Source organism: Dasypus novemcinctus, chromosome 6, assembly GCF_030445035.2.
Source record: "Dasypus novemcinctus isolate mDasNov1 chromosome 6, mDasNov1.1.hap2, whole genome shotgun sequence".
Classification (NCBI taxonomy): Eukaryota; Metazoa; Chordata; class Mammalia; order Cingulata; family Dasypodidae; genus Dasypus; species Dasypus novemcinctus.
Window position 1 is genome coordinate 99819488 of NC_080678.1, and position 12150 is coordinate 99831637.

Genomic DNA, 12150 nt, shown 5'->3' on the forward strand with positions numbered 1-12150 from the left:
TCCGAGTCTGGGTGGGTGGTCTTGAGGTGGGTGTCAAATGGGGTCTTACGGAGAACACTCTTTACCAGCTCGGTGAAAACTCTGGCAGAAGTACCGCCACTGGGATGGACGTGTCCTCCACAGCCATCTCCCTTTCCTTTTCTCTGTTCTCAGGGAGACGTGTCCTTTTGCTCAGAACTGCGCACTGTGCCTGTGACATTTCTGAGTGCCACGAGCTTCCTAGAGCTGCCAGTCACTCCCGGAGGAGATGGGGTTTCTGTCAATTTCCAGTTTCAAACGTAGGACAGGGTGGGGCTTTTGCTGTCCAGCCGACCTCGCCATGGTTCAGGGGGCCTCTTCCTCACTCTCAATGATGGAAACCTCAGCCTGGCTCTGCACAAATCCCAGGGACAAGCCCAGACATACATCACAGCAGGTAAGATGCCAGAACCACAGGACCCCACACCCAAGAGTGGGGTTAACCCGACCCCGCAGAGTCTCAGGCCCAGGGAGTGGGTTTAACCTGACCCCACAGGACCCCATACCCAAATAGTGGGGTTAGCCTGACCCCACAGGACCCCACACACCAGAGTGGGGTTAACCCAGCCCCACAGAGCCTCAGGCCCAGGGAGTAGGATGTTAAAACCAACCCCTTGAGTCATGATTCTCAGGGTCCCTGATTCCAGGTGCCTGAGTCCTGTTGTCCTGGACACAAGACCCCTGCTCTTTAGACTCATGGTTACACCAATGCTCTGTGTTCCAAAGCAGCTGTGATGCTACCCCATGGACCAGCATACCTGTGGAACAGGGATTGCTTGGCACGGTGTCCTGGAGGTATGGTCCTGGAGGAGAAAGCCATCTCCTTAACCTTAACCCACCTTTGTGAGTGGGGCCTTTGTAAACAGAGCCTCTGATGTGGCTGCTGCAGTTCAGGCCCAGCTGCTTCCGGTGGGTCTTCTTCCTGGAGGCCAGATAGGGAAGGCCACAGACAGGCAGAGAGACAGAGGGATGTCCAGAAGCTGGAGTCAGGAACCGAGACAGGAGGGAAAGGTCAGGAGAGGCCGCCATGCTCATTGCCACGGGAGAGAAAAGCCAAGGGCCAAGGATGGCCGGCAGCCCGCCCAGAGTGCCACAGTCTTCTGAAGGAGCATTGCCTTGATGACGCCTTGATTTTGGACTTTTCCTGACTTCAAAACTCTGAGTCAATAAATACCCATTGTTTAAGCCAACCCATTGCATGGCGTTTGTCTTGGTAGCCAGGAAACTAAAACAGTTTTTCATACCAGCAGTGAGGTGCTGCTATGGCAAATACCGAAAAAAAATGTGGAAACAACTGGAATTGGGTAGTGCATAGAGGCTGGATGAATTGTGATGTTCTTGATAGAAATAGCCTAGATTGCTTTAAAGAGACTGTTGGTAAAAATGTGGATACTAAAGGAACATCCAACAAGGCCTTAGAAGGAAATGAGTGTGTCACTGGAAACTGGAGGGAAGGCAATGCTTGTTTTAAAGTGGCAGCGAACTTGGTGAAATTGAGTTCTGAAGTCAGATGGGAGGCAGAACTTGAATGTGATGACCTTAGATATTTAGCTGAGGGGATTTCCAAGCTAAGTGTGGAAGGGGCAGCCTGGTTTCTTTGTGTAGCTTTTAGTAAAATGAGGAAAGAAAGGTTAAGAACTCTTAAGCACAAAGAAACCAGAAATTGATGATTTGGAAAATTCTGAGCCTATCTAGACTGTGCTCTGAGACTAGGGCGAGAGGAGGCTCTATCAGGGCCCCTGAGCTCCCAGGAAGTGAGCTCCTGGAGAGGTTTAGCCAAGCGTGGGTCCAGCCATTTGGGTGCAGGTCAGGATGGGAGATGCAGCCACCCAGGAAGGACTGTGCAGGGTCCTTCTGTCTAAAGGTTTGGACCTGTGCACTGTGCTCAAAGCTGACAAGGCTTTTGTGAAATGTGCATGACTGGAACCATTGCCAGCCAGGACTGAAGGGACAGAAATGGGGCCAATTGAAGGAAGAATACGGCTAGGGTGAAACGAGGAAACCAAAGGCTGGACCAAAGAGATCTCCTGGGGTCAAGAGAGTGGGCCTGCCCATGTGTGTGGGAAGGGCAGGCTCCCCCCTGCACTTGGAGGGGCAGGCTCACCCCTGTGCTTGGAGGGGGCAGGTTCACCCCTGCACTTGGAGGGGCAGGTTCACCCCAGTGCTTGGAGGGGGCAGGCTCACCCCTGCACTTGGAGGGACAGGCTCACCCCAGTGCTTGGAGGGGGCAGACTCACCCCTGCACTTGGAGGGGCTGACTCACCTCTGTGCTTGGAGGAGCAGGCGCTTGGTGGGGCAGGCTCACCCCTGTGTTTGGGGACTGGCTCACCCCTGCTCTTGAGGGGGCAGGCCTATGCCCTGTTGTTCAGGGAGCATGGTGCCATTTCCCGGCATTTTGGAAGGACCTGGCGGCCATGCCAATGCTGGGGCAGCATGGGCCCTTCACCCCAGGGTGTGGGGGAGTGTGGCTGAAGCAAGCACTTGGAAAGGGAGCAGTTGCTCCATCAGGCCAAGAGAACAAGACACTAACCCCTAGATGACTCTTAGAACTTTAGGGTTATGGAATTTGCTCTGAAAATGTTGACTCTCTGCCTGTCCTTCCATTGTAAATGAGAAGCAGACAACTTGTTCTCAAGGTGTCACATGTCCACAGACTGAGTGGAATGGAGCTCCAGGGCAGACCATGCCTGTAACTGATATTGATGAGGCTTTGTATGTAGCATTGTCACCGAAATGACTTAAGGTTCTTAGGATATTCTGATGCAATGAATGTATTTTTCATGTGGAAAGAACAGGTCTTTTTTGGGGTGCAGAGAGTGATTTTGGTGACATGGAGCTATGTACCCCAGAAACCTGTGTTCTTAAACTTAATCCATCCCTATGGGTGCAGCCCAATGTAAGCAGGACCTTAGGATGAGGTCCTTCATGTATGGTGTGGCCCAGCTGAATCAGGATGGTCTCGATCCTACTATTGGACACCTTGTAGGGATGGTCACAGAGAGAGAGAAAGGCGGAGGGAGCAGCCAGAAGCCGAGTCAGTGGGGGAGCAGCCAGGGGAGCCTGCCCCGTGCACGGCCACGGCCAGTGCCCCGTGGTCTTCAGGGAGAAGCAGTCACCCGGGGGATGCCTTGGTTTTGGACTTCTGACCTCAAAACCTCGAGCCAGTACCTTCCCATTGTTTAAGAAAGCCCATTGCCTGCTATCAGCTCTGGCCTCCAGGAAACCCAAGCACTTGTTAGCAGCCCCCCACACACGTGTGCCCATGGGTGCACACACACACCCATGTCCCAACACACACCTGCCTTTCCCCTTTCCCAGTGGACTCTTCACTTACCGGACACCCGTGAGTCTCGGAGATTCTGTGCACCCAGGAGGCACATCCTTCCTTGCTGCTTGCCGTGTCTTCCTGCATGTTTGATTTCTCGTGAATGGCGGTGGCAGTTCTCCATCTTCTGATGATGACCGACATCAGTTTTGTGTGCCACGGTGGCATGACACCCTGCAAGGAGGACCGTGGATCTGTCAGCAGGGGAGCGGGGTTTGAATCGCAGCACCCACTCTGTGCTGACTCCAGAATGCCAATTGTCCACTTGCAAAATGGCTGTAGTGGTTGATCTCCAGTGTGGACATGAAAATCTAGAAGGAATTCCCTCCCCTCCTATTATCCACTCTCACCCCAGGCACAGAATGACTTATGTTGGACAAAACCTTTGATGAGCCTTTAGAGGTGAGCACTGACATTCCAAAGCTGCATTCCTGATTAATAGTAAATAATAACTGATCCTTTTTGGATAGAAAAGAGGTGAGAGGAGAGAGAAGGACTGGCTTAGTGGCTAACTGTTGTGGTTTTTGTTTGCTCATTGGATTTGAAAGTTGGCATCAGAGCTGAGTGCCACAGGGCAAAAGGGGGCTTTGTATGCTGTGGGTGGAAGAGAGGAGGAGGGAAAGGGGCTGCCTGGACTGAGCTGTGGAATCATGGCTCCTTGGGCTTCGGTACATCCTCAGAAAGTGGCGAATTTGTCACGCAGAGCCCTGGCTGGCTGAGGAGGAGGCATGAAGCCTTACTGTGACCCATGAAGAGGTCACTGAGGGGGCCTTTGTGCCCGGCCAGCCCGGGTCTGCCCTCAGACCTGGGACCCAGCAGTCTCCAGGCCAGGTACTCTGGGGATGGTGACAGTGCCCAGTAGCTCTCCTTCTCACCTGAATGCTGTCATCACGCCAACATGCTGCTCGGTGCTGGGTCTGATGTAAACACCTTCCCTCAGGACATAGCAGTGCTGACCGCTGGGCCGCCAGCTTTGAGTCACCCTGTCATTGGCGTGATCAGCATCACGCCCTCATAGCTGGGCCAGAGTCCACCCGGGCACCATGTGCAGGGACGTTCACATCTGCATGTGGAATCCAGAATTCCCAACCAGAGAGCTGCTTCGCCAGTTATTAGAGGAACCTCCAGGTGAAACTGGTGGAGGTGTACATTTAGCCTTCGAGCTTCAACATTTAACCAACACTGAATCTACTTTCTCTATGTAATAATCTGCACCAAAAATGATAAAATATGGCATAAGCAGAGAATCAGCAAAAACATATTTGAAAGCTAAAGATGAAGAAAAACAAGAATAGAAATTTCTACGCATGCCCCTATAGCTTATTTCTGTGCCTGCTTCATCCCTGAGAGGTGAAAGAGGGCACCCCAAGTTAGTGTTCCCTCCTGCGATGTAAGAGGGACTCCTTTGAACATTAGTGAGATGGACTTACAGGAATAGGTTCGTGAGAGAGAAAGAAATCACACTCAGTATCTCCACAATAAACAGGCTTCCAAGGTTAGCTTCAGAAAACGTTAATTTATCGTGAACACACCATCATCATGCAGTTTATTTTGATGAAGCTGATGCCCTCCGAAGAGGTTTCAATTGAGACCCTAATTTTATTTTATTTTATTATTTTTGTTTAATTGCCTTTTTTTTTGAAGATACATAGATCACAAAAGAATGTTGCATTAAAAAATATCAGACCAGGGAGCCAAAACACCTACAACTGCAAGCAAGAGAACTGCATCCATCAAACAAGTGGAATCTAAGCACCCTCTCAATACAGAGGTGAAGAGGACATCACCATCCCAAGGTCCACAGGATGGAGGAATAGAGTATGGATTAGAGTGGACTTACTGATATTCTCTTCTGGAACTATTGGGATTAGTAATGGAAGTAAATGTAGCATTGATGTGGAGAAAGTGGCCATGGTAGCTGCTGGGGGTAGGGAGTGGGAAGAAGAGCTGTGATGTGGGGGCATTTTCAGGAATTAGAGTTGTCCTGGGTGGCACTGCAGGGACAGTTCCTGGACATTGTATGTCCTCCCATGGCCCACTGGGTGGACTGGGGGAGAATGTAAACTATAATGTGGACCACTAAACATGAGGTGCAGCAGTGCTCAGACATGTATACACCAAGTGCAATGCATGTCCCATGATGATGGAGAAGGTTGTTGTTATGGGAGGAGTGGGGTGAGGGGATATATGGGGACCTCATATTTTTTTAATGTAACATTAAAAAATAAATAAAGACAAAGAAATTAAAATATATATATATGAGGTTCATATATATATATATACGGTTCCAATATACCCCACTCCCCATACCCCCTGCTCCTCCCACATCAACAACCTCTTTCATCATCGTGGCACATTCATTGCATTTGGTGAATACATTTTGGAGCACTGCTGCACCACATGGATTACAGTTTACATTGTAGTTTACACTCTCCCCCAGTCCATTCAGTGGAGAATCGCATCCATCTACCCTGTTGATGGGTATCTAGGCCCCCTCTTGATTTAGAGGTGGAGTCCCAGGATCCACAAGCCCTAATTTTAAGCATCTTGAGGAAATTGCTTTGGCAGAATGTTACTTTCACACACACCGTAAAGCCAGTGTGCCAGCATGGAGGTTTGACAAAGTGCTTGGAATGAGATTATACGTACTGACAGGTGTTTAAATCTTTATGGTGCATTTATGTCTGGCCAAAGGAGCTTTTGGGGACATCTGTGGTCAGCAGCCAGAATGCCTGAGTGCCCCTCCTGCCGTGCAGGCTTCCAGAACCCTCTGCCCTGGGTGTGGGCTGGAATTGGTGGCTCGCTGCCGGCAAAAAGAACTTGGCAGCAGCAACAGGACGTCCCTGCTGAGCTTTGACTGCGACGGCGGGAAGCCCCTCCTTGGGCACCTCATCTTCTCTCACTCTGTCGACTCCCGGCCGCCACATCCCGAGCCAGGGTTGAAGGCAGCCTCCAGCCCACTTCCAACAAGCCCACGAGGAGCGGAGGCTGCCAGCAGCTGCCGGTGAGGTGGGCCCTGCCCCTCCAGCCTCCAGACGGGGCTGCAGCCCCCGATTATTTGAGGGGCCTTGGGCCAGAGCCTCCCGGCTGAACTGCCCAGATTCCAGCCCCAAGAAAACAGGGGACATGTCATTTAAAGCCACTAAACTCAGGAGTTTGCTATGCAGCAATAACACCTACTTATTTAATATGATTATCTTATATTTTATATTACTATATTAATATTAATTAAACTGTAAATATAAATATAGAGCAAAAGTGTTTATATAAGATAAAATATTCCTGACTCTTTTCTTAAGCAGACATTTTCCAACCAGTTCTTGTATTTTCTTTTGAAAATATTTTTATTTCTAGATTTAGTGAGGCAAGTAAATTTAACATTTAAAGATTAATTGATTAAACTACAGAAGAACTTTTGACCTATGGTTCACATAATCAGCATATGCTAATTAAGGTATTACTTTACACACGGTTATGAGAATTCAATATAGTGGCTCTATGGAGAATAACTCATTTATTTATGAATTATTACATAATGAATTATATTCTTCCACTAGAGAAGGGTGTTTTATGTTAGTTACTATAGATTTAAATTAGATATTATACATTAATATTCTTACATGGAATCAAACTCAAATTACATTGAACATGTGGCTAAACTGGGTTATAATTTTTAAATGTTTAAATTATAAGCCAAAGTTTTCATCATAATGTCTAACTTGACAAACTCTAATTTTATATGATTAGCAAGTATTTTGTTGAGGATTTTAGTATCTAGGCTGATTAGAAAGATTGTTCTATAGTTTTCCTTTCTTGTGGCATCTTTGTTTGGCTTTGATATCAGGTTATTAGGGTGATTGGCATCATAGAATGAATTAGGCAATGTTCCCTCCACTTCTCTTTTTTGGAAGAGTTTAAGCAGGATTGGTTTATTTCTTTCCAGAATGTTTGGTGAAATTCACCTGTGAAGCTGTCTGGTCCTAGGCTCTTCTTTTCTGGGAGGTGTTTGATGACTAATTCTATCCTGTTACTTCTGTTGAGTTATCATTTTCTTCTTCCACCTATGTAGCTCCTTGTGTGGTTCTAGGAATTTGCCCATTTCCTCTAAATTATCCTTCTTGTTGGCATATAATTTTTCAAAGTATCCTCTTATGATACTCTTTATTTCTGTGGGGTCAGTGGTGATATCCCCTTCCTCTTTCTTATTTTATATACTTACATCTTCATTCTTTTTTTCTTTATTAGTTTAGCTAAGAATTTTTCAATTTTATTAATCATCTCAAAGAACCAGCTTTTGATTTTATTTTTTCTAGTGCTTTCTTATTTCCAATTTCATTTAGCTCTGTTCTAATCTTTGTTACTTCCTTCTTTCTACTCGTTTTGGGGCTAGTTTGTTGTTCTTTTTCTAATTCCTCCAGCTGTGCAATTAGGCCTTTGATTTTAGCTCTTTTTCTTTTTTAATATAGGCAGTTAAGGGCTATGAATTTCCCTCTCATGGCTTTTGCTGCATCCCATAGGTTCTCATACGTTGTGTTGTCCTTTCTGTTTGTTTCAAGGTAGTCACTGGTTTCTTTTGCGATTTCCTCCTTGACCCACTGTTTGTCTAAGAGTGTGTTTAACTTCCAAATATTTTGCCTAATCTGGTTCTCTGCCCTTAATGATTCCAGCTTCATTCCACTCTAGTCAGAGAAATTACTTTGTATAATTTCAATCTTTCTGAATTCGTTAGAGTTGCTCTGTGGCCTAGCATGTGGTCTGTCTTGGAGAATGACCCAAGTGCACTCAAGAAGAAAGTATATCTCACAGTGTTTTGGTGTATAGTGTTCTGTATGTGACTAATAGGTCTAGATCCTTTAATGTATTATTAAAAGTCTTTGTTTCTTTATTGATTCTCCATTGAGATGTTCTGTCTAATGGTGATAATGGTATATTAAAGTCCCCACAATAATTGTAGAGGCATCTATGTCTCCACTTAGTTTTTCCAGTGTTTGCCTCATGTATTTTGAGGTGCCCTGGTTAGGTGCATAAATGTTTATGATTGTTCTTTCTAATTGATAGAATATCCCTTTTATTATATATAGTGGTCTTTTTTGTCTCTTACAATGGTTTTGCATTTAAATTCTATTTTGTCCATTATTAGTATAGCTACTCCTGCCCTGTTTTGGTCATTGTTTGCAAGTAAAATTGTTTTCCAACCATTCACTTGCAACCTCTTTGCATCCCTGGGTCTAAGGTGAGTTTCTTGTAGACAGCATAGGGATGACCTTATTTCCTTATCCATTCTGCCAATCCACGTCTCTTGACCGGAGAGTTTAATCCATTAACATTCAATGTTATTATTGTAAAGGTATTAATTACATGAATACCTGAAGATATAACCTGGAGGTGTAAGTGCCTTTAAATCCAGACATGGAATCTGTCACCATTATCAGAAGATACATAGGACAGATGGGTTCGTTGGCCCTTTGCCAACCATATGCGTTTGCTAAAACACATTGTAACAGGCATTTTCCCCTCAGAGAGGTCAGCTACATGGTGGGTTAGCTGCCACAATACTCTACTATAGAAATTTTTAGGGTCTTAATCTGAACTAGATTGTGAACTAGAAGACAGATGATAGATAACAGAGATATAGATTGATAACACATAGATGATAGATGATAGCAATAGATAGATGAGATGATAGACATGTGTGTGATAAACTAGAGATGGATGGTAAATAGGTAGATATAGATATATTGATGGAGTGATTAGATGATAGATGAGATAGATTGAAAGATAGGTAAATGAGACATGAATGATAAATGATATGTAGATAGATAGATGATAGAAAGATGGATGGATGGCTAGAACAGGTGATGCATCCCTGAGCCCAGGGTTGATGTGAGGTGAACTTGTCCACACACACTCTCTCCTCCTTCACCACAGGAAGTGGAGGGGAGGGAGGCTGCAGTGTCACAAAAGAGGGGAGGAGCCCCCAGACCATGCTCCATCTCCTCCCCCTTGTGCTTCCTGCAACACAACAGCCAAAGAGACCTAGAAGAAAAGCAGCTGGCTGACAGTTGTCTCCTGTATTATGAAGAGCTAACCTCGATGTAAACTATAATCCATGCTGTGCAGCAGTGCTCCAAAGCGTATTCATCAAATGCAGTGAATGTGCCACATAGATGAAAGAGGTTGTTGATGTGGGAGGAGTGGGGGGTGGAGTTGGGGAGTGGGGTATATGAGAGCCTCTTATTTTTTTAATGTAATATTTTGTGTAATCTATGTATCTTAAAAAAAATAATAAAAAAATGAAAAAAAACTTTAAAAATCAAGGCAACATAAAATAAGGCATTTTGCCATTGGTCTCATTATAAATTCCACATTTGTTTTCAAGACAAATGGCAGCTATTAAAAATAAGCCTTGGGAAGGCAATTCCAGTTTCTGCATTTCTGACTATATCATGGAATAGAAGAGATGAGTGATTTAACCATGTCCAATTAAACAGGCACCTTCACCTCCACCTTGGAATTGTCTTTAAAAGCGCCGCCCCCTGCAGGGACTTAACTGGACTCAGGTCTGACCAGACAGGGGCATCATGGGGGCTTGTGGGAAAGCCAGGATTTGGGGGGCTGCAGCCCTGCGGAGGCAGGAAGTGCATTTTAGCCAGCAGGGAGGGGGGCCTGGGGAGTGCGGGCTGGGGCCAGAAGGAAGCCCGGGAAGGACCAAGGGCTGCGAAGCTTCCAGAGAGGGGCCGGGATGCAGGAGTCCGTGGGCTGCTCCCTGGGGACAGGAGCGAGGGCCCCTGCGACGCCCCCAAGCTGGGAGGGGAGTCTGGAGAAGCTTCAGTTCCCGGTACCACCAGGGGCCCCGAGCTCCTTCCACAGTAGATGGGACCTGAGCGTCGGGGGACACCAGGACATCTGCTCCCGCCTCTCTCCCTGCTCCCAGGAAGCAGAAGGGGAGGTGGGCGCCTTCCTCCTCGTGTTGCCTGTAGTGGCCCGTTAGGAGAGAGCTGCAGCCATCCAAGGCGGCGCCCCTTGCGCTGCACACGAGCACGTGGCGAGGAGGGAGCCCCAGGAGCCCTGCGGGCCCGCGGCACCGGGGACGCCGTGGTTTCCCGCTCTGCACAGACCCCGGCGCATGCGCAGGCGTGGGGCCCTGCCTCGGTGACTCCACCCCAGTCCTGCTACCGGAGCCGCGGACACGCGCGCTCCTGGGGTGGCGGCTGCTTCGCGAGCGAGCGTCACCACATTCCAAAATCATAACAGGGTTTACGCTCTGCTTACTGCGACAGCCCCTGGCCTTTGTAGCAAATTTGGAAAATACAGCAAAATGCAAATGTAAAATGAAATGAAAATGACCGCAGTCCCCTCGTCAGAAAATTACCCTTTGTATTAGGGCTCGTTTCCTGACAGGTACATTTTGTATATAGACTTTGTGTTTTATTAACATTGTTTTTACATTTTATATTTTATTAAGTTTCTTTTTTATTTTAAGAAGTTTATACTTAATATTCGTCTAAGTAATATTTTATTAATATTGTTCTAAATATTAGGGAAGCTGTCTAGATAAAGAGCATATATTATTAATACCCGTTCATGAAAGAGCAAGACAACCACATGAAGCATTCTTCATTAAATCCCAGAAATTTGGAGAACAACTGCATCCCGTGTCTTCCCTCAAAAGTAAGGTCACGTGGGCGGACGCCAGCGGCGTCCTGGGCCCTGGGACTCTCCGGGCGGCCCAGGCTGGCCCTGCGGGGAAGGGTCCCGCGCTCCCAGGGCAGGGGGGCTGCAGCCCGACGGGACTCGCCGCGCATTCGCGTCGCTGTCTACACCGCTGACCGGGCTTGTGGTTCGACCCCTAGGCGCTGCGGTCAAAGACGGGCGATGGCACTCGGTGTCCCTCGCGGCCGCGGGCGGCCACCTGCGCGTGGTGGTGGACAGCGACACGGCCGCTCCCGCAGCGCTCCAGGGGGCCGCCTTCTGGGGCGATTCCTGTTATTTGGGAGGTGAGTGAGGGGCTTGGAGTAAGCTGGCGCCCGGGGGCTCAACGTCACTGCGCCTCTCCCGGAGGTGGTGAAGGTCTTTTAAAATGTCACTCGTATAATACCAATGACAGGTGATATATGGCTGACAGGGAGCTGTACAGAACATATGTCCAGGGTGCATGGTAATGTTTGGATATACTCATAGTGGCAACAATTATAAACCACAGTAGGGGGGGTACTGGGTTCCTGGCCAGTGGTGCTCTGTTGTGGTCCCTAGGGGAGCAGCGACAGTCTCCCAGGTACAGTGGCGGGGATCGGGAGGGAGTGAGGGTTCAACAGTGAACCCCTGATGCTAATGACTATGCTTGTGAGCTGATAAACCCAAAATAAGAACAAGGCCTAGAGTAACTTTGTGCCTGGGAATTTCCTCCTGTCAGCCTTCATGTTACTCAAATGTGGCCAGTCTCGAAGCCAAACTCAGCATGTAAATGCAATGCCTTCCCCCCAGCGTGGGACATGACACCCGGGGATGAGCCTCCCTGGCAACGAGGGACCACTATCAACTACCAACTGATGATGCAACTGGAAAATGACCTTATACGGAAGGTTCAATGCGGATCAGCAGAATATCCATGTCTACATAAAATACCATGACTTTAAAATGCTGTTTGACCTAAAGTAAGGGGGAAATGGAAAGGAGAAATGAGTTTATATGGCTACGAGTTTCTAAAAAAGAGTCTGGAGGCTGGCAGAAGGTTTGCCCTCATGCACAACTGAGCAGAGTCAGAGAGACAGATAAAGCAGATACAACCCCCAGATATTGGTTCCTTT

The 12150-nt window shown here is 47.4% G+C and overlaps 1 protein-coding gene across 1 annotated transcript in view; it reads left to right on the forward strand.

Annotated features, from left to right (window-relative positions):
• The window catches only part of LOC111760785 (contactin-associated protein-like 3), a 187622-nt gene that overhangs the window by 129997 nt on the left and 45475 nt on the right, over positions 1 to 12150 (forward strand). Inside the window, 2 exon segments of the mRNA XM_071215562.1 lie at positions 154 to 415; positions 11197 to 11340. Coding sequence (XP_071071663.1) covers positions 154 to 415; positions 11197 to 11340 — 406 coding nt within the window.